General features: G+C 47.8%; 1 protein-coding gene across 1 annotated transcript in view; it reads left to right on the forward strand.

Moving 5' to 3' along the window:
* Positions 1-22,997, forward strand: part of SHANK3 (SH3 and multiple ankyrin repeat domains 3) — a 346,038-nt gene that overhangs the window by 101,767 nt on the left and 221,274 nt on the right. Inside the window, exon 10 of the mRNA XM_032196507.1 lies at positions 7,097-7,436. Coding sequence (XP_032052398.1) covers positions 7,097-7,436 — 340 coding nt within the window. The remainder of the gene's footprint in view (positions 1-7,096; positions 7,437-22,997) is intronic.

The raw sequence follows: 22,997 nt of genomic DNA on the forward strand, positions 1-22,997 counted from the left end.
ACAAAGTTGTTTTTTGGTGCCTTTTTTTTTTTTTTTTTTTTTTTTATTGCTCTCACTTCCCTCCCTTCCCCACTGGGAGCAGTGGGTTTGGGGGTTGGGAAGAGGAAGCCTTTGCTAGAACTGGCTGCCTCACAGCAGGCTGAAACCATCCTGTCTCTGCACCTGGTCGCTGCAGCTCAGGCTCAGCAGTTTATTAGTATTGCCAGTTTCAGGTAGTTTGAGGTGCAGTGAGAAGCTGGCTTTGCTGCCTATAGAACTAGCCAAAGCATGCCTTGGGCTCCCCCAGCCTGGTCTTCCCACTCCCGCAGGGAACAGTGACCCCATCCCTCTGCCTGCGCTGGGCTCACTGACCCACTGCTGTCCACATTGCTGTTGAGATAAGCTGGCTGACAGGTTGGCCTGGACTCTGGGAGGTCATGCATGATATACTGGGGCATGCTGTGGGCAGGGCCCAGGGGACAGGGTGGAGTGCCACCACCTTCTGGTGCTGGGGAGTCCTTGGATCAGTGAACACACATCTAGTGTCCTGCAAGAGATCCCCAGCAGGAGAACCTGCCAGCAGCCCTCTCCAGTCCTCCTTTCCAGCTATCTTTGTAGTAAAGAGCATGATTTCAGTCTCTTTCGCACTAGTATGAGAATGACTGGCAGGGAATGGGGCAGAGTTATGTCTCAGTGACAAGTCAAGGCTCACTCGGTGGATGCAGTGGGGAGAGCAGCATGATGGATACCTTTAATGGATACCTTGCTTAATGTGCTTCTGATCAGAAGACAATTAAGTTCTCTGTAAAGCTGAGTGACCCAATTTTTTGTTTGAATGAAGCTGTGTCATAATGCTGGAGATGGTTGGCCCTCAGGGTTAGAGCCAGTGCAGCCAGACAGGACCTCAGCATCCTCACTGGCACCTGTATGGTAGCTGAGACCCTGCTGTCCCATAGGACAACCTGGCAGACTTGTCCTCTTGTGCTTTTAAGACAGTAAATGGGCCTGGGATTATTGTGCATTCTAGAGACCCAGATGTCATTACACGTCATTTGGCTGTTGCAAGCTTGTGGCTGTTCTGTTTTTTTCTCTGTTAGGTAGCCAGAGCCTCTGAAACGTGCTGCTCAAAACAAAGAGTGATGGTTAATTCAGCATTTTCAGCCCTAGCAGGAAGTTCTCTTTCACTCATCTCCCAAAGAAGTGCCGGGTTTCCCCCAGATTTTTGTTTTTCAATATGCAGTGCTCCACCAGGGAGAGAAGTAAACAGCAAATCACATGTGTGTGTTGTTTGTCTCCTGCTTACTTCTCCTAGAAAAGGCCTTTTTAAAAACAGCAGTAAAGGTTCCCTGGTGAGCTCCCAGTACTGAGCGAGGCTCTGCTGGAAGTGCAGCTCTCATCGAATCACAAAATCATAGAATATCCTGAGTTGGAAGGGATCCACAGGGATCATCAAGTCCAAATCCTGACTCCACACAGGACCACCCCAAAATAAAGCCATATGTCCAAGAGTGTTGCTCAAATGCTTCTTGAGCTCCATCAGGCTTGGTGTCATGACCACTGCCCTGGGGAGCCTGTCCCAATGCCTGATCACCCTCTCAGTGACGAATCTTCCCCTACCCCCCAGCCTGACCCTCCTCTGTCCCAGCTCCATGCCGTTCCCTTGGGTCCTGTCAGATGGGTCCCCAGAGAGCAGAGCTCAGCGCCTGCCCCTCCACTCCCCTCCTGAGGGAGCTGCAGGCCGCCATGAGGCCTCCTGTTCTCTAGGCTGAACAAACCAAGTGGACTCAGTTGCTTCTCATACCTCTTGCCCTCAAGGCCCTTCACCATCTTTGCAGCCCTTGTTTGCACGCTCTAACAGTTTTACATCCTTCTTATATGTGATACCCAAAAGTGCAGCCTCACCTCAAGGACTGTGTGCAGCAGTGCAGAGTAGAACTGGACAATCACTTTCCTGTCCTTTGCACAGCTGCCTGTGTCACTGCCTCAAGTGCATGGTGGCCTCAATCTTCTGTCTGCTGCAGCCCCTGGACATGTTCCTGGTACCTTTGTTGTCTTTGTGCCTGTGCCAAGTGCTGATTTTCTGCTGAACTTCCTTGTGCAAATAAGTGCACCCATAGTACCCTTCAACACCAAACAGCCTCTACCATTAGCTTGTCCATTTTGAGGTCCATCCCATGGATCTGCCTCAGCACACCTCCCTGTGCAATGTGGGTATCTCTTCTGTCCTTTCTGCCATCTGGCCAAGGCACAATTTTCTCTCCCACGGTTCTGCCACATGCAACAGATTTTGTCTCCCTTGCTGTCTTCATCTCATTGCATAGCACAGCCGAACATGTTTTTGTATATCTCTGAATATATCTAACTGCTGTCGTGAGAGCAGACCCAGGCTTGCGTGTATCTATGTGGCATGGCATCCAGACTGGCTGGATGTAAGTCTGTGTTTAGATGAGGGCTCTGAAAAATCTCTGGAATATCTGGAGAGACAAGTCCTATACTGTTCATACAAGCAATAGCTGTGTTCCTTTGATTGCCATCCTCCTATGAAACTGCCTGTATGTGTTCACATCTGTGTTCTCAATTAAAGCCAAGCTTTCCAGGCCAGGTGTCATCATCCCTGGTTCACTAACCTCTCTGTAGAAACTGGTCTTGCTCCAGTTGCCTTCCCAGGCACAGTGACCCAGAAACTGGCAGCCTAGGCTCCAGAGGCTAGGCACTAAAGTTGGAGCAGGCAGATTTCTATCAGCAGTACCTCTGCACTGAGGCTCCCAAGGTGTTTGCAGAGTCCCCTGAGCTGTCCCCTATGTGCCAGGGTAGGTGCCCTGGGTCCTGGGGTATAGCTGCCTTGGCCAGGAGACATCAGGGCATGCTGGACACCTGAGAACCTATGGAACTTCACACGGTATGCATGTGTGGCATATAAAAGTCTCTGCTCCTGTGATAGTATTGGAAAGCAATTTTTTTCACTCGTCATCTGGACTTGTGACTCCCTTGCCCCTAAATTGCACTTTGGCAAGTGAAGTAAACTGTCTTGATCTCACCTCACGTGCGGTTACTGTGTGCTGGGGAACAAGTTAAAATTAGTCAGTGCAGGTTTCTTCCTGTCTGTCAAGAGATTGCCTTTGCAGCTGTAATACCATTCTTTTAACACACTTCTAGAGTTAAACAGTCAGGAAACCTTGCCTTTGCAGTCTATTATGTGACCTGGACAGCTTCTTATTTACTCCTGTAAATGCTATGTTATGCTGTAATTCAGGGACTCTTATGCTTGATGTTATGATAAATGGATTAGTGAGTAGCAGAGCGGTCCTGGACTTTTTTCTGCAGCCCTGCTGCTCTTCATCTCTGATGTGAATTTGAGACAGTGGTTATGTTTTGCGCTGTTTTTACAGTGGATTCTATAATTTTGGTGTTGGGAGTGAGCACTTTGCATATGTAAGGTGATGACTGTGCTTGTGGAGAGCGTGGAAATGGGTAACCAGGTGATTAATTTGACAGCCTAAATTAAAGAATTTACCCTGACCTGTGTCAGAAATTATAAAGTGCCTTCCCTTTCACCAGGGAGTCCTTGAGCAACCTGTTTGTGTCTCATTGCCTAATAATTGGTGCTTGCTGTGAACATCTCACAGTAAAGTCTGTACCACTCCACATCTCCTGGAGCGATGTCCGTGCTCGTTGCAGTTCAGGCTTCTGCTACTTCTCAGTTAAGCTAAGGCTACCAGGATCAGAGATCTCACATAGACTGAAAGGATCCATTGTCAGATGTGCTGCTTTGTTTACTTGCAAGATAAGTCACTGCTTTTCAATTTTTCCCCCTTTTCTCTTATATTGAATGCTAACAATGTTTTCCAGATTTTTTTTTCCAGATTATTGCCCTGATTTATTTATTTATTTATTTATTTTTCTCATGAAGGACCATGCCTACTGCACAACTCTGGCCAAGTTCTGCCAGTTCTAGTTCAGTTGAGTAAAAGCAGCTTGCCAACGAGATAGTTTTACAGTGAGCTTGTACACAATTATTTCAACATACAGCAATGTTTATTTTTTTTTATTTGTTTGGTTTTTTAGTTTTCTAAGCAGCTAATATCTAGAAACTAATAATTAATTTATAAAGTGCACCAAAGCAAACCAGACCATCTCCTGCTGTCTGAGGTTTTCATTGCTGTATTCTTGTTTTCCTCCTCCTTTTTTTTCTGGCTTTGGTGCCAGGACCAATGATGCCAAGCCCAGCCAGATACAGAAGAGTGGTGACTGCACTGGTGCCACGGCTGGGCTGTGGCTGCAGATCTGGTGCACTTGGTGACTGCTTTGGCCTACTTGTAGTAAAGTATGAGGCCATGCGTGCGCAGGGGAAGCACAGTGCATACTCAGCCTGACTGGCTGATGCAGAGCTCCAGTAGCCCTAGCTGTCTGCAAAAGACTAACTGCTGCTCCTGGTTTTGTCCAAGACAGGCAAAGAGCTTGCCAGGCACATTCTTGTAGATCTTGATTTTTTCCTTGGTATTTTCAGTCTAGCAAAGTTTAATATGGTGTGGTTCCAAACCTTGCATTTCTCCAGCTGTGACATTGCCTCCTGATAGAGCACTGTTGAGATCACCTCTCTGGGGCTTTGCTGTTCCCCAGTTTAGATGTAATGAGCTCAGATTAACTCTGTTCCTGGCAGAGTTGCACTGAGCTTGTGTTTGGTTGACAGCCACTATGAGTTCACAACCTTTCGCAGGTTACAGTCCCATAATCACTGAGTTTCACCTATGTTTTGGGTTCCTGGAAGCACACCATGGGTGTACTCATTGCTATTTGCCTTGGCCTTCAGTTTGGAAATGTATTCATGACACTAACTGATGTGCTTTCATCATTAGTTGGCATTCAACACTTATTTTACTAAAAGTAATTAAGTAATTCTGTTTTTTGTTTTGTTTTGTTTTGTTTTTCTTTTTTTTTTTTGTTTATTTGTTTGTTTTTCAAGAACGCTTGAAGTGCATGGATTGCTTTGGTTTGAAAACAGGTATTAGAGAGTAGCAAGGAACTTCCTTGCATTTCCAGTGACTAGTTCCAATTTCTATTAATTTTTAAATCTGTCAGTTACTGTGACATGCATCCATTTAATATTTGCTTCTCTGATTTTTTAAAGTGGTTTTCTATGAGAGGTGATATAGTACAAAATAAAATGTCTGGATGACACACAAACTCAGGCTGGCAGTCCTTGTCAGCCAAACATGTTCAGTGTTGCCTTTGAAAGGGTAGTAGTTAGCCCTGACTTTGACTTTGGCTTCAGCTCAAGTGTATTGCATTGATGGGGCTGGCTACAGGTTAGTGAGTCCTGTTTGCTACAGCCCTGCAGACTCCCGCACACCTGAATCCACAGCACATTTTATGTGGCCTGGACCTTGCATCTTTCCATCTGATATTTCTTGTTCCTTCTGGGTTCCCATTTTGACCTGTTTTTCCTGCAGGGATGCGAGGCACTTGCAGTGCTGCAGCCGTGGGCAGAGGTGCAGGGACATCTTGATCTGGTGCTGGGCTGGGAGCTGGGCTGAATCGCTGTAGGGAGCACAGAGGCTGCCGGCAGAAATCCCCCACCACGTGGTTGGGACATCGGAGAACAAATGCATCGAGTTGCTATGACAACAGGAAGATTTACAGGATCCTGAAATTCTTGTACTTTGAACCTAAATTATTCCTCAGAAAAATATTGCAAGTATGGCTGTGCAGCACAGCTGGAAAGTGCTTTGAAGGCATTCAGTCAGCAGTTGAACAGGGTGAGAGACCTTGCTAAATGTCAGGCAATGTCCTGTTCAGATACCTGGCCAGTCCCTTCCTCTGAAGCCTCTTGGCTGTGGTAGTTAAAGTGTGCTCAGGGTTCAGCACCTGTTTGCACACCAGGTACAAGTTACCATGGAAGGAGTAGTCTTGGAAAGGTGAAGTTGTGCAGTCCCCTGTTAGTGGGATCACACCACTTCTGAGTATGCCTTTCATCAGGAGTGCAGGAGAACTTTGTAGTGCAGAAGATCTCTGCAGTGCATCAGATGCTGTGTTTTAAGTATCCCCTTGCTTTCGTCACTGAATTTGCAACAGCCTTGGTGGTCACGGCACAAAACGTGCCAAAGTTCAAGAAATATTTGGACAATGCTCTCAGGTGGTTTAAATTTTAGGTAGTCCTCTGCAAAGCCAGGAGTCAGATTTTTTGATGGTCCTTGTGGGTTCCTTCCAATTTGGGATATTCTATGAAACAAGCGGATATTGTTGACTATGTGTTCCCTGCTGAAGGCATTCACAAATGTGAGGCAAACTTTAAGCATATTAAATTTCAGAATGAAAATGGATTCACTGAACAAACTTCAGGAAAATATGTCTTTCCTGACCTAAGTTCTGCAACACTCCAGCTCCACAGTGTGCATGTGCCACGTCTGCAGCAGAGTGCTCATCCCTCTGCGTCTACAGGAAGTTTTCCATTTCCACTCCTCCTCCTGCAGAGCTGCTGGCAGAAGCAGGAGTTGGCATCTCCAGGTGCCTTTGTGAGGTCTGGTTCTTCCAGACACTGGTAAGAGTTAGCTACAGGGTCAGGAAGGGCAGAGTGTAGCTGGTGGTTTATTCTGTACACTACATTTTTGAGGCTTAGAGATAGCACATGCCTGAAGCTATAGATTTAGGCCTATTGTACCTCCAGAACAGAGGAGTAACTGATGGCCAGGATCATGGCCAGTAACAATGTCCTGTGTTTGTGTCACCACCTCCAAACCAGAGTGGTAGCTGGAGGTGGGCTGGAAGCTGGTGGTCCTGACCCTCACCATCACTGTGTGCCCCCACGGGGTTCCTTGATGCTTTTCCAGACACTGCTTCCAAACACTCCCCAGGCTGCCATGCCATCTAAATTGCTGGCTCCACGTGCTCCCAGGCCTGCAGATGTTCCCTGAGGAGAGCAGTGTGCTCTGGGTGTCTTGCTGGGATGGAAGCTGGAAGCAGATGGAGACACGTCCTCATCTGCTGTGGCTGTTCCTGTGCTCCCACTCCTGCCCCAGCTCTGTGCTCCTTCTCTGCCACCATCTTCCTGCTCCAGCGTGACCGACCAACACCAGCGTTGTTCTGGGTAGCTAATGCTGCTTTCCTGGCTCTTTTGCAGTGCCTTTCAGAGAAACTCCCAGCTATACAAAGCGGAGACGGATCCTCAGTGCTGGCGGCCTCTCTTCACCGCGCATGCTGCAGCGCTCGGCCAGCGACAACAACCTGAAGGCAGAGAGCCGGGCGTCCTACTCACCGGTGCCCTCGCTGCGCAGCCTGCCTCCCCAGCTGCTGGTGCAGATGCAGGAGGCTGCAGCAGGGGCCGGCGGTGGGGACGGCAGCCTGGCCAGCACCAGCAGCACCCGCAGCGCCCACAGCCGCTCCCCATCCCTGCAGCGCGTGCAGGAGGAGAAGGAGGCCGACCTGCCCACGCTCCGGAGGAGCAGCCGTGGCAAGGCCAGGTAAGGGGTCAGGGGGAGGCAAATCAAGGTTGACTCGTGCCATGGCTGTTGTGGGCATCAGCACCCATGGGAACCCCATACCCACATGGAGCTGGGAGCCTTTGGGACCCCGGGTGAGAAGCAGGGAGGCTGGTGCAGTCTGGTACAGGGCTGCATCTCCCCACCCCAGCGCTGCAGGGAGTGGGGCTGTCCAGGGCTTGGTGCAAGCGCTGTGGGGGCTGTTTTCTTCAATCTGCTCCCCAGCCCTCAGTCTAATTTTGCGTCTCAGAAGGATGGTAAGTACATCAATTCCATGTTGCACTTGTTGTTGCTATGACAATGAATGCATCTTGAAAACTAATACTTCGAGGTGGCATATTGCAGATAAGCCAACACCTAATGCATCCAAGCCAACTTGCTGTTATCGCTGCCCTCTGTGTCTACCTGCACAGCCGGTTGCTCTGTCGGACCCACTTGGGCACGGTCACCCACTAGTCAGCACGGGAAGGCGTTCATGGTGCTGCAGATGATTTCAGTGGCCAATATGTGTGGGAGTGATTCTTGGTTCTCTTGCTGCTCCCCAGCCATTCACTGGCCAAGTGCAAGGTGAACTCCAGCTCTGAGACCGCTTGTCACAGCTGGTGCTTACCTTTGAGTGGAAGTCAAGGCATGGACCCCGTTGCTGATTTAGGGGGATAACTGCTGGTTATCTCGGACAGCAGAGACCTCCCTGAGGATAACTGCTGTTGGAGAGTGGTGGTTGACAAGGGTCCCTTTGGTGAGGACTGGGGTTCAGGCTTTGCTTCCCCAAGTCCTTTGTTAGAGAGGCAAGACTGACTGCAGCCATGTCTGGTGAAAAACAACATCTGCTCGAAGGGGCTAACAAGAAATTCTAATACTGTGAGGTCAGAGCAGGAGTTTGAAGAGCAAGTGCCAGGTCTGGGCTATGGTTGTGTTTACTGATGACCAGGAAATGGGTTTGAGCAGTGAAGAACCAGCCTGCAGATGACAGTTGTTTACATTAGCTCCATACCAGAAACAGCTTTGAGGCCCTTTGAGGCGATTTAAAGAAATTGGGGAAAAAGAAACATGTTGGTGAATACAAAATAATGAAAATAAATGCAAAATAGCTACAAGAAGGAAAAAAAAAATGAACTACTCAATTACCTGGTAGGATTCCTAATTAACAGTTGAACTTGGGAAAAGTCGCAGGTTGTTTTCTAAGGAGTTCGTTGGAAACCTCTGCTCAACGTTCAGCTTCAGTACAAAATGCAGTGATATTAGATCACCTAAAGAGTGTGATGAATGATAAAGTGGAAAATAGTTTAATGCCATGACTAAAATCTATGATGACACCTTCGAGTGCTACGCACCAGCGTGAGCACTGCTAGTGAGTGAGTGAGAACAGAGTGAGTTAAAGGGTCTCAGAGATGCAGCAAAAATCATCAGGAATGAAAAAAAAAAATCTGCTTTGAAGAGAGACGTAGAAGAGCAGGATTGTTACCTTAGAAACGAGATGAATAGGAGGAAATATGTTAAAAATATTGGAAATACGGAATGGTTTATAAAAAGGAAATAGGGAACTTCTGTGTGTTTTTTTTTTTTCATGGCACAAGGAAAAAGGAGTGTGCAATGAAATTAATGGCAAGCAAACTGAAAACCAGTACAAGACTGTTTTTTTTCACCCTGCAGTTAGCTCTGGAATTCACTGCCTCGGGAACTTGCTAAAGCCAGAAGTACAGTATGTTTATAAAAACATTAGGAGGCTGGTGTGGGTAAAATAATGCTATGGGATTTTATAATCAATAAGCTTTTGGAGCTATTCTCAAAATTACCTGGAGCCCCTGATGGCAACAAGGAGGAGGGGGCAACATGGTGAAGGCTCAAGCCTCCCCCAGCAGGGCCAGCTCATAGTGAGGAGCACAGGAAGGCGGCCACCTCTCCAGTCCTACTGCCAGCACTGTTGGAGCAAGCATCTGCCCTGTCTTCTGTTTCCCGCTTGTGCAAATTTATACAGGATTGCTGTAATTGACTTAATTTTTCCTAGCCGCATGCATTTCATAAAAGGTATATAAAACCAGAAATTATTCTTTTTTTTTTGGATGCTTGTATCATTTTTTAGGTATAGGAGTATTGTGAAATTCATAGCACTGAGCTTGGGGCAAATGAAGCTCACACATGCAATCTACATGCTCAACACCTTGTACATGCTAGTCATGTCAGAGCTGTCAGGATCATACAGAGGTGGTCTTGGTAACGTGAGAAACACAAGATGTGAAGTCAAAGGGGCAGAGAAGAAATGTCTGTTGAGTCAGGCAATGGGATCTGAGCCCGACAGCCACTCACACGGGTTGCTTTGTGTTCTTTCTGTTGGACAGGGCTCAGCTGCCCCAGGCTGTGAGCAGGGCAGAGTGAAAGGGACATTCCCATGCAGGGCTGCTGGTGCCTGTGTTGGGTAAAACCACCACAGTGCCTGCGGCAGGGCTGCACAGAGCGTGGTCGGTGTGGTTCCAGCACACCACCACCCTCATCCCAGCTGCGAATGCCAGGCCACGGTGTCAATAGTGCCGTGTACCCCTTCCTGAGGCTGTTCCCACATCACCACCCCCCCGTGAGATGGCTGGGTGGGTGCTGATCTCCAGATTGCATCGTCTGATATTAAGTTACATAGAAGTTTGCACGCACCACTGCTGTTCAGTATGAGCTATATGCTAACTGGTGCTTACCAGTAGCTAACTAATAGTTGTATTGTGTTTGACCCAGTATTTCTTTCACTTGTTTGGCCTTACAGCTCTCCAAGTCTGTTCCCAGTGCATTTGTTTGACAGCTTTTATTTACTCCGGGGCTAGGGAACAGCAGTGCGGGGATCCCTAGCTCATCTGAATACTCAGTTCCAAGTGATGTTTTCTTTTCCAACAAGAAAGCCTTTTCTTTGTAGTAAGTGACAAGACATCCATAAACACATGCAGTCCTCATGCATCTTCCTTGAAAAATCTTGCAGACAAATTGATTTTGGGTCAGATTTTTATCAGAGTAAATACTAAGAAAATTCAATGCCTTCAGTGTGTGCCCTGGAATTCTTTATTCTGAGGGAGAAGTCTGCCAGCAAAATTCTGATTGTTTTGCAAATATATTCAGGATGGCAAAGATAATTTAGATGAAGACTGGTTTAGCTTTAGCGTTTCATGTTTTCCAGGAGTGATGCATGCAAGCACCGTGAGTGCCTGTGGGCTGGCCAGCAGTGCTGGCATTCAGCTGTGCTGGAAGCAGCAGCAGCTGTTGACCTGTGTTGCTCTTGAGGCTTCAGCCATGCCAGTGACTTTGGTGGCTGAGTTCTCCAATGGTCCATGGGTCTCCTCATGTGGAGGTCTGCAGGAGGCTGAGGCCCTGGTCAGCTGGGGAGGCTGAACAAGAGCACACTTCTGGTCCTGGAGGACAGGCGTGTGTATGTATGTAGGGCAGACCTGCGTGATGCCAGAGGTTAATCCACCTCCGTGTGGCTTGGGACAGCCTTGCTTGGCATGTCTGAAATGCCTTTTGGTGGCTGGCTACCCCTGAGCTAGCAGCCTGCTGCTGGGAGGAAGCTTGGGCTGGGGAAAGTGGGGGGTAGAGGAAGTTGCTGATGCAGTTGGCTCTGACCCCAAAAGCCCTGGTGCAGGTCCCCAGGGCGAACAGAGAGAACTAACAAGAAGGTTCTAACACACCACCCTGTGTGACAAATCCTGCCTGGTCACAGGAAGCCCCAGGGACAGATGTGCCATGGGCTTTCCCCTTCCCTGTGTCCATCTGTCCTCACCACTAGGGAGGTCTCTCACACCTGATACTTCTCCTGGGTTGTCATGCCATGCTGAATCTTGGTATGGGGAACACCTGGCTTGCGTCCCCCTTGCACAAACTTTGTGTACACTGAACACTGCTTGCGGTGTTTTCCTCAGTGTCACCTCTTCTTTTGGCTGTCGACCCCCATTGCCTTGCCTTTCCCCATAGCTTTCCCTCCGGCTTTCCCAGAGCTGCCACTGCTCCTCTGCAGCCTCCTGCCAGCCCAGTTCCTTGCTGACAGTGCAGTGCCCAGAGCAGGTGCAGGACAGCAGAGGAGTGCAGCAGCAGAATTACATTGCATGTTTTTCAGGCTGTGTTTTTGATAGCTCATAACACTGCATTTTATGAAATGGTGTGATGTATGACTCACATTCAGCGTGTGATAGCCTCCACTTTTTTTTCCTCCTTCAAAACCCACTACATATCAAGTGTTTCCCTATCTGAATCCTTTTGCATCTGATGGCTCCTGCATAGATTTAGTACCTTCAGTTTATCAGGCTCCATATAATTCCTAGCCTTGTTCTTTGCTGGACTTTGGAATATTAGGCAGGCCCTTTGTACTACCTGTAGATTTGTTAAGGGTCTTCTCCAATCCATCATTCCTTTTGCTAAAGGTGACCCCAACCTAGGATAGCCCCTTCGTAACCCCTTGGCACCTCTACCCATCTGGACCATTGGCAAAGCACCAGGGCAAGTTCTCAGTCTGATCTCAGCTGTGTTTCCCAGGGCAGCTGTGGAACAGGGGGGAGAAGCCAAAGGAAAGCATCTGACTGTTTCTTGGTTGCCAGCACCTCTCATGGTCTGTCCTTGACAAATCCCTTCTTACTGTTACTGCATCACTTCCTCCTAGACAAGTGAAAATACTTTGGCTTGTCATTTGTTCCAATGTGGGTTTTGTTTTGTTTTGTTTGTTTGTTTGTTTGTTTTCCCTATGAACTGAAGTTACAGCATTTCTTTAGCTCTTATTTTTTCTGCTTTTTGGCAATTTGCTTTTTTCCATGCTTTTGGGACATGTTCTATATAATGTGAGCCTTCAAAGATGAGCTTAAGTGTTCTTAGATTGCTTCAATCTGTTCTTAAACTTCCTAGTAGATGTATAGTCAGGCTTATCCAAATATTCTTAATTAATTTCTGCTTTTGGTTTCCAGGTGAGATCTTACCTGTCTGCCTCTGAAAAGATACACATCATTTCACAGTTGATCTTTGTATTAAAGGCTTATTTAAAGACTAACAAATATTAAGTACATTGGTCTTTTTAGTTTCATCCATTGGAAGTTTTCCATCTGCAGTTACCCAAGAGAGCACCAATAATTACCAGCAACTCCTGGGATCTTTTTCTCACTGTCAGTGTATTTACAGAATGATTTCTTGTTTTTCTTGCTTCTTTCCATAGTGACATTTATTTTCATGCTTGTGTCTTCTGGATTTTTGTTCTTTTGTGTGTGTGATAGCAATCACTCCTGTTTCTCTCCTTTCCTACCTTTCTCCTTCTTTCCGTGAACACTTACCATTTTGTGATCATTCCTATCAATGTTACCTCTGCCTTCATGTTTTCAGCCACTTGGAATCAAAGTGCTTAACGAGCCACTATATCTTTTTTTCTTCATGTTCTCTATACAAATAAATTGTCACAAATGTAGTCCAAGAGCTTTCTGGACAGTCAGTGTCCTGCTCCTTACCTAGGAGATCTCCAGATAAATGCCATCTCTTATTATCCTTAAGTCCCCTAATCTAGCATCAGAGGGGTGTAGCGAAAGACACCATACTGGATCAGAATGGATAGCTGCCAAGCCCGGTGTCTTGACTGATGGCTGCCCATGGCATATGTTTAGAGAGCCTGACACATGCTGAGAAAAGCAAGGATTATCCTACCCATTCTTTGAAATACCTTCTGATTTGGTCCTGTCTGTGAGCATCTCTGAAAAAGAAAATGTGAATTGCTAATGTGTGACTGGCTGCCGTGTGGACAGAGAGTCCCGGGCAGAGTGTTGTTCAGAGAGACTCTCCAGGCAGACTGCAATGAGCTCACTACTCTTCAGCTGCAAGTAAATAGAGAGAGCATCCTTTCCTAGCACCTCCTCTGAAGATTCTTGGAGCTTTGCCACCTTGAACAAATATCCTTCTGAAATTGCTAAAACTGCAGTTATTGCATCAACCACAACCTGGGGACTTTATTTCTAATATTCTTGACCTCTCCTTGAGCGTTTTAATAAAACAAATGCCTTGTCCCTATTTCTCTCTCTCTCTTTTTTTTTCTTTTTCTTCTTTTTTTTTTTTTTTGTAATATTACTTTTAACAGTGTGAACTGATTTTTCTATTCCCAGGGCCTTTTTTTTTTCCTCAGCAATGTGAATGAGATCTTTGCCCTAACTGCTAAGTCACTGGTTTATTTATTTATTTATTAAATGCCTTAGACAATTTGTTTTACCTTCCTGACTTCTGAAAGGGTTAGAGCCATTTGATTTGTTCTACCTGCATCAGGGATTTGAGAAGAAATTGCCACAATCTGTTTCATTCTCTCTTCTGTGTCTTGGTTTTCAGCTTGTCAGCATCCGCTAATTTGAGTCCCCTCTGCTTCTCAGATGTAGCTTGCCTCCCTATTGCAGCAAAAATAATTCCCTGGGGGTGCTAGGGAACATGAAGGTCTGTGGTGCAAACGCCACTTCTCTGGATTCTCCTAGGGTCTCCAGGCTGCTTCAAGTGCTCCTGTGCTGTTTGCAGCACAGCTGAGAGCTCCAAGCTGTACAGCAGTACTGGTGCTGTGCCTGACACTCCTGGTATGACGTTTTATTTTGAGGTGGAACAGTGAAGAACTGTCAGGGGATCAACTGTGAAACAAAGCTAGGGGATATCTTGCTCATAGTATGGTGCTGCTGTCTAAGGCAAGTCCTTGTTCTGGAATAGTGGACCATTAAGGAATGAGATGGACAGTGCTTCTTGAAGAAACATGCAATGGGAATGACTGTGAGTCCCCAATTGTCTGACTGAACACCTTGTGCAGGAAATACGGGGTGCTTGCAGAGGAGTTACAGACCTGTAGAATAATTAAAATTGGAAGGAATGTCTGGAGGACGTCTGAAGGAACATCTGGTCAAACCCTCCCATTTAAGGAGAAAAGAAAACTCCAAAAACTTGTTGATAAAACAGTGAGAAGGGCCTCATCTGATCCCTTGGGGATGCTCCTGCCCTTTGCCAGGGGCTCCTGGCTGCGCAGCTGAGATGGGGCTCTGGGTGCAGGAAGCCTGGTCGGGGCCAGTCCCAAGGCTGGGAACCAAGGTCAGGATGCCATCACTGGTCCTGAGCTGTGCCGGGGGGTGCTGGTGCCTGGTGTGACCAGGGACCTGCCTGGCACTCCCAGTATCACTGTCTGCCAGCCTGGCATTTTCCTCCCACAGGACATGCCCTGTCCAAGATGCTGGTGCCTGCCCTTGCCCCAAGCTCCCGTCTCACCAGTCTTTGGGGGCAGCTGTGGCAGGACCCCCCTGCAGACCTTGCATGCACCCCAGTGCCAGTTCCTCCCCCATCTGCCTGTGGCAGAATCATAGGATCATAGAATGGTTTGGATTGGAAGGGACCTTAAAGATCAACTAAATTCCAACGCCATGGGCAGGGACCCCTCCTACCAGCCCTGGCCCTGAACACGTCCAGGGATGGGGCATGTCCTTCTTGTGCTGGGGGTCCCAGAGTTGAACTTGGTGCTTCAGGTGGGGTCTCAGGAGAGCAGAGTAGAGGGGGGAAAATCCTTTCCCTGGCCCTGCTGGCTGTGCCGCTTTTGATGCAGAACTGCTGCCAGGGAAAGAAACAGTGCAATGGCAGCATTTCTTCTCAGGACAGAGTCTCTCCTTAACCATGCAAGTAACTGCTTGCACCACGAAACGTTTCTGAGACATGCTGCTCCCCTCAATGTCTGCCAAACTGCATCTGAAGTAACTAGGACAAACACCTTTTAAGTTTTGATAAACTAAAAGAAAATCTGAGCAATATTCAAGTAAGATTACCTCCATGCCAGGCATGTTTGTCTCTGTAATAGCTTTTTCTGTTTGCGTTGAAGTTCCCATAAGGATATATGCTGTCAATTTGGTACACCAGTGAATCTTCAGGAATATTTATTTTAGTTGGGCAAAATTAAAATGGGACTAGATGCGAGGAGCTGAGCTGCCCTGCAGAGCGCTTTCCTCTGATGGGGTGCAAGTGCCTACACTGCCTCCAGGACTTGAGGGCCAGAGGCCACCCCCGTGGCAATTGCCCTGGCTGTCATCCAGGGCCTTCTTACAAAACTCTGCAGCAGTGCAAAGAGAGTGAATGATGCATGCAGACCTTACAATAAATAAGGCTCGCTATCTGAATAAGTAACAAAGCATTTTGATAGGCTTTCCTGCCTTCTGTTGGTTTAAACATCACATTTTATATCTGAAAACAGTGCTGCAAGATTTCCAAAGTGGTGCAGGATTTACAGGACCCTCATGTCGAGCTCTTCTGCTCTGGGTGGGCTGGAGCACCTGGCAGTGGAGGAGGGCCTTGGGATGATGGTACTGCGAGGAGAAACAATGGGGAGTATAAAATCTGACACAGCACTTAGACGTGGCAGTGAGGTCTGGACTGGTTGGCACAGTGTTTGCAAAGGTTTTGCACAGTTTAAGGAGCTGAAGTCTGAATGGCTGGAGTAATCCAGGTGAGCAGTGGTGGGGACCAGGCGCTGAAGTCTGGGGGTGCCACTGTAGAAGTGCTGCTGAAACCCAGTGGTGGGGTGACTTCAGCAGGGGAAGGGCCTGGAGGTGGAAGCCAAACGCTCTGGTGCCCCAGTCTGAGAGTGCTGGGGGCTGGCTTACGCTCTGTTGGTGACCACCCCCCCGCCCGGGACCACTGCCTCCAGAGCACATCAGAGGAGAGGATGCACGTTGCCCTTGTGCTGCCTGTACACGGAGTTACAGAAATAGCCACACTTCAGAAAATGTGGAATAGTGAATGACAACAGTATTACCAGGCTCAGCATCTTGAGGAAGGCAAGACACTGAAAACACTTGCCATGCTAAATTCTGAAGGGGAATTTCAAAAGGATGACAGAAATTCACCAAAAAGGCCTAAAAAATCAGAAGCAGTAGCATCCTTAAGGGCGATACAGGAGGTGCTGGAGCAATCCAGCTGGAGCTGCACAAGGCAGGACCTTTGGGAGAGGACCTCATCAATAAGGGAATCTAGCTGCCTGCAGTAGGGCTAGGAAACTCTCTGAGAGGAAAGGGACCACTGGAAATGGGAATCTGAGTCTAGGGAAGACAGCATGACCTGCCAGGAGCAAGAAGAAGCTGTCTTCCCAAAGGAGACTTTTGTGTAGACTCTGTTCTTCACCTATGGTGAGGGTCCTGGTGCACCAGACAGGATGGAAAGCATCTCAAAGGAAAAATCCTTTACTGGCCTCTCAACCCTAAATTGCCAGAAGAATAAAGATTTGGGAAAAGAAACTGTGTCACCCTGAGCAGCAAGAGTTCCATGATGGGAAATGTCAACAAGGCTGCACAACGTACTTGTTTTTAGCAGGAGGTGGCTACATGAGTGGAGAGTGGCTTAAACTGAAGGGGATTTGAGTTTCACCAGTCCAAAACATTGAAATGCGACACTATAAATAATACAGTGATGTACAAATAATGTATTAGAATGAGTTTTCCCACCTCAGCTTTTTGATCTTGTTGATAGTGCAGGGCTGTGAACAGCAGGATGAGTGCAGGAGATGAAGAGCAAAGGCCAAACTGGAGATGGGCATGGGAAACGCATCAAGAGGATGAAGCCAAGCAGACCACTGACTGGAGCCAGTGATCAAGGGTTGTTAGAGCTTTCATTAGGTTTCCTCTTGTATGAGGTTAATATGGAAACTAGGCACTTATGGTACGATGCAGAGCAACCTTATTCTAAGAGGTTCATCTGGATTGCTCCAGCCATTCAGACCTAAGAGAAAAGGAATTATCTGCATTAAAAATGAGCCATGACATGGTAGTGATATAGCAAAAAAAATCACACTGCTGTTGAAGTCAGGCTGGCAGCCTTTCAATGAGGTATGGCAGCCCATCCTTGGACCTGCGATGGAGGTTTTTCCTGGCACTGGTCTTGTCCCAACCCAGCTCTGGGCATGCTGAGCAGCAGAGCTGCTTCCTCACAGGGACAGCAGGGAGCTGCCACTGGAAGCAAGTCACTCCTGGCTTCTTCCTTGTTCCTCACTTAGGACAGCCTGAGATGTGCGGGTCCCTGCAACCATCCATAGCTGGTCTTTGTGGCTCCCGCGCGCTGATTATCTGCATTGCTGATCCCCAGCTTGGTTATTTCATACTGGAGGAAAATGTAAGACTTCAAAGTTTGATAAAGTGTGTAGATAAGTACAGGCAAATGAGTACTGCAAGGAAGAAATTCAGACAGCCTCTACATTTTGCTGGATTTTAAATTAACTGCAGTCCCACAGGCTTCCTTGTCAGTGCTGCCATGAAAAATCACTGCTTTTTTGGTGAGGAATCACTCATTAAAATACAGAACAAAACATCAGAATTTATAAAATGAGATAGAAAATAATGCCAATAATAAGACAACACTTGGCGGGGCATTGAGTCCAGCTGCAGTGTGCAGTGCTCGTAGCCCTGGCCCAACGAGGGGCACCAGCACAGCAGGAGGGAGGCAGCAGAGCTGCTGCTGCAGGGCTGCAAGTGGGCAGCCGTGGGGCTACAGCGTTTGTCCAGTGAGGAAAATCCTCGCAGAATGGGGGAAGCAACATTTAAAGCTACCAGATATTTTTCCTTTGCATCTAGTTAGGCCATGCAGCTCCCTCAGCTTCCTTTCTCACAATCACTTCATTGTAGTTACTGCTTGTTGTGATTTGCATCTTGTGATTTACACTTGTCGTTTGACCATCAGCTGATGGGTGAGGAGGATGTTTTCCTGGGGCTGGCTTAGCACCACGGGCAGCATCTGAGTGGAGGCACCCACGCCTCTCCCACAGGCAGGCAACTCCCATGGACGTCCTGGCTGCACCAGAGAACCACGAACATCCTTCCTGGGGCCCCACTCTGTCATTCCCTGCGATGTTGCTCTCCCAGCTGAGCCTTTCAGTCCACAGAATATTTCTGCTCAGGGCTGTCTTTCTTTCCTTTTTTAATTTTTTAAGGAGCATCTGCCTTCAGCTGCAGGGTGTCAGTGTAAGAGCTCCTTAGTCTTGACTTGCCAGTTGTGTGTTCTGCTAACAGACTCACTAAGGTTATTTTCAATACAGACTTCATTCCTCCAGCGGGAGGCTGGTGGTGTGAAGGCACCCTCCCTGCAGACACAGCCCCACTGCCCTCTTCATGCCTGTAGCATGCTGGAGGTCTGGCCGTGACTCTGGGCCCCTGCAGGTTTGGGGAGGGGATGTCCTTGCAAGACCCGGGACCAGTTTCAGCATCAATGTGCTTTTCTGGCAGAACGCAAGCAACAATGTGGCCGTATGGCTCAGACCAGCAGGCCAGGAGCAAAGGCAGTGGCCTGAATGTGAATGAGCTCTGCGACGCTCTGCAGGCACGAGCAGCCCGCCCATCCTCACCAGGGACCTGGAGAGCAGACAGAAATGTAAAGCGGTTTGAGCAGGTGGCCGGTGCTGTCCCAAGTGAAGGTTTACTAAGAAAGAAGCTGCTGTTGCAGTAGACAGTCAGATAATTCGTCTTTCTTCTCTGATGCAGTGCCTTGGTGCATGCTGGGCTAATTCCAGTGATGTATTTTCTGGATGGCAATGTGTCGTGTCTCTCAACTCACAGCTATCTACATGTTCTCTGTGCATCCAGCTGCTTTTCCCAAATATGATAGTACAATAATTTTTTACAGCATCATCAAGATGTGATCTCTGAGCGCTTCCCACTGGGGGAGTAAGTTAATACTCTTGACTTCAGTCCTGGAATTACAGGACATAGCAGAATCGCTGTGTTTTGCTCCCATCTCTGAGACCCTTGCAGTCCCAGCTGCAGGTGATGTCCCTTTACCCTGCTGTGATAACTTTCTCTCCCTTGTTTTCACCTCTTGCTGCCTGTCTCTGTGCATTAACCTCCTGCATTGCCTGCCATCCTTAGCACCAGCTCTGTGCCAGCCCAGCGCTGTGCTTTTTGGTGCTATACCTGTGGCCGCTGCCCAGTGTGCTTCTGTTAGTGCAGGGCAGCAGTCTGGATGTCACTGCAGCCAACTTGAGAGGCTTTGCCCGCTATGCAGAGTCTGCCAGAAACTAAACAGTCTGTTTGGCAATGTAAGGGACAGGGTAGTAAGTAGAAAGAGAAGATATCCCCATGCCTTTATCAATCAGCGGCACAGTCTGAATATTGTGAGTGCTGTCGGGCAGCCTGCTTTGAACAGAGCTGTGCAGGGTGAAGGCAGAGACAAATGCAGCAAATAAGCATTGGCTGGTGGTGCTCTCTTTGTATGCAGAGATGTTGGAAAGAATGGGATTGTTACTGCAGAGGCAGGATTAAACAAGGAGGATGTGATTTAACATCATGGTTGGTTTGGAGGAGCCATCAAATATATAGTCCATTCTGAGCAGGGTCCCATTTGTAATCGTGCCCTCCCTACAGTAATTCACTAGCATTTCTCACAGCATCACTGTTCCTTTAACTAACAGGTACGCTTGTATTTATAGATGATAGATGAGCAGGCAGGTGGAGCAGAGGCCGGTCAATACTGAACATGGTGCCAAAGGGGGATACGTTCTTCAGCAGGGAGCGCTCCTTGCTTCACAGACACTGCAGAGCCTGGTGCCCGAGGCATAAGGATGCTGTGCAGGACGTCAGTAGGTGATTTCAGTTTTGCCAGTCCAGAGTATTTAAAACTGACACTGGCTGCAGGGCTGACTCATATCAAACAGAAGCAGAGACCAAACAGTGAAATGACACACTGCAAAGGAAGTAATTATTGCACATCAAGTAATGAATCTGTGGACCACCTTGCCATAGGCATGGCTTGGGCCCAGCACCCAGGGAGATGCAGAGGAGTGAGTCCTCTGGCTGACGCAGGAGCAGTGCTGCTGCAGGAGTTGCAGCAGGGGGATCACTGCTCATAGAACCATAGAATGTCTTGGGTTGGAAGGGACCTTAAAGATCATCTACTGCCAACCCCCCTGCCATAGGCAGGGATGCCACTCACCAGATCAGGCTGCCCAGGGCCTCATCTTGATTGCCTCCAGGGATGGGACATCCACAGCTGCTCTGAGCAACCCATTCCAGTGCCTCGTGTCAGATGTTGTGGAAATTTCTAAAAGGGACTAATGCCCTTGTGGGGGCAGGTTATTCCTGTCTTGATACTATTGTCTTTTATACCCTCTGCCTTAAAAATTAGCCCTGCCTCCTTCTGGCTGTGGAAGTTGTGCAGGTTGGACTTTGGCTCCAAATCAAAATTGACAATTCTAGGGTTCTACCATTGCTTTGCCATGAGCTCTCTCAGTTACACAGGACATTGCGTGACAGAGGTTTTCCAGCCTTCCTCACCCCTCCGTCTGCAGTCACGCTGATGTGGAGCCAGGTGGGAGTGCTGCTGCTCCTGGGAAAGCACATGCTCTGTCAAGACAGCCTTTCAGCAGGCTCAGGGCTGAGCCATCAAGATCTGTGCATGAGACATCCAGCCCTGCTGCCTGCCAGCAAATGTTGCTCTGCTCTTGTGCAAGCACAGCCAGCTGCAGGGTGGTGACTTACATGTATGCACCAGCAGGCAAAGAAAGGTCCAGCATGATGCACCACATTGGTGTGTACCAAAGCTGACAAAGTGTCTGCACACACGTCATTCGTACCTTGCTTCATCTGCCATTGCAGGAGTGGTGCTCACCTTCAGCACAATTGTCCATGTCACCCAAGTCTCAGAGTTTGGCAGTCTTTTTTTTTGCAGAAAACAGATGCAGGTACTGGAGATTTCAGAGTGCAGAAGGGACTGTAATCATCCAGGCACCAGATACCATGGGTGCAAGAAGCCTACATCCTGCACACCATGCACATGAGCACAAGGCCAGAAGAGGAGGGAGCAGTGCTCATGGGACCCATTCAGTGGGTGTTTTGGACTCAAGACAGCTTTTGATTTTACCTGAAGATGGCCAGCTTTGAAATGTATGTTAAATCCAAAAGGCTGGTTCGTAATCTCAGTTTTTACGTGCTTCTGCCAAGCAAGTGTCCTAATGCAAGGCCTGAATGGTTAAACACCTCCTTCTCTGTGGGCTCATTGGAGCATCATTATTCTTGTCTGCCTGCCTAGAGAGGCTCCAGTTTGGCAGGAAAGACAGTGTGAGCTCTTGGACAATGTACTGCTTCTGAGGGTCGTTGGGCTGCTCCTCCTGGATGCAAGGCTGCAGCACACGTGGCCACCACCCTCTGCCCCGGGCATAGGTGCTGGCATCCCTGCACCTGCAGCTGGCATCTCTGTGCCTGTTCCTCCGAGGTGTCTGCGTGGGAAATGTGGCCAGGTGGGCTCTCAGGAGGGGGCCACCACACACTGGACGCAGGTACAGAGATGCCCCAGTTACGAGGCTGGACTTTAACCCAAAATATCTGATATTTTAATGCTTTTATGTCTTGGTTTAATGTTTATGTAGCTCATAACCAGCATGTAGAAGTCTCACTGTAAGACTGCCAAAGGCATTTAGGACCCCCAGAGTTTTCTGGTGTAAGCCGTCTGGAGTGACCCTGAGCTGAAGCAAGCAATGTATTATCATTGCCATTTCAGTGATGTGGTATTTATTACACATTTTTATAGGGCTCCCTAGCTATGGTATCTGCACCCCAAATAAGACCACATTTTATGGCTTGCATGAAAATGGTATTATTGCCTGGAATTCAGCATCACTGACAATGGGTAGCAATCTCAGCTGTAGTAAAATGGTTTTGTTTCCTGTTTATGGGGCTATTACTTTGTGGTTGGTAGAAGGCTCACCAGTGGCATTTACTGAGCTAGACTGCTTGTAGTAAAAATGTTTTTAGCGGTTTTTAATCTTTTGGTTGAAATATCTTCTAATCTGAAATTTCTCAGGTTTTTCATTGCTTCTGGTTCAGTTTCAGTTAAAATGGACCAGAATTTTTGAAATGAGGAAAGGTGAAGGAAAAGTGGTTGCAATATATTCTTTGAGTAGACATGATGCTTGTAAAAAATTAGTGATAGAAAGCTAATATTTTACATCAGTGTTAGCAGTGAAGCAAAAAGGTGACAGTACTTCGGAATGAATTCTAATTTTGCATGCTACTAGGGATTAGAAAAATCAGGTTTTGTATTTGTGTATTTTTTTTTTTTTTAATAAATGACAGTCTACTAAATCGGAGTACCATAAACTCTGTCATGGTGTACGGCATAGCTCTACAGAGAGATTTACTTTGGCTTCACTTCCCTGTTACTTCAGACACTTACTGATCGTTGCTCCAACAAAACTGCATGGAAGCCTAACAGAGTGTGCAGATTAGAAAGCCAGCGTTGGGTCCTCATCTGCCAGATGTGGCATGAGATGGTGATGGTGATGAGGTGGTGTGGCCTTTGACCACACTGAGCATTTGAACTGGCAGTGACAGTTCTTGCTTGGAATCCTGAAACAGACCCCAAAATTCACAGCCCAGATAAATATCTGCATTTTAGTGCAGGGTGAGGAGCCCTTTCCTGGAGTGGCTCACTCACACTCTTCCTAGCACAGCCATGTCTGTAAGTGTGGAGGGGGTGACAGATGGGCCGTGAGATGGTTTGGTGAGCACTGTAGAGGCCATCTCAGGTGCACAGGCGTCCCTTGCTGGAAGCATGATCTGC

The sequence above is a fragment of the Aythya fuligula genome, chromosome 1, assembly GCF_009819795.1.
Source record: "Aythya fuligula isolate bAytFul2 chromosome 1, bAytFul2.pri, whole genome shotgun sequence".
NCBI lineage: Eukaryota > Metazoa > Chordata > Aves > Anseriformes > Anatidae > Aythya > Aythya fuligula.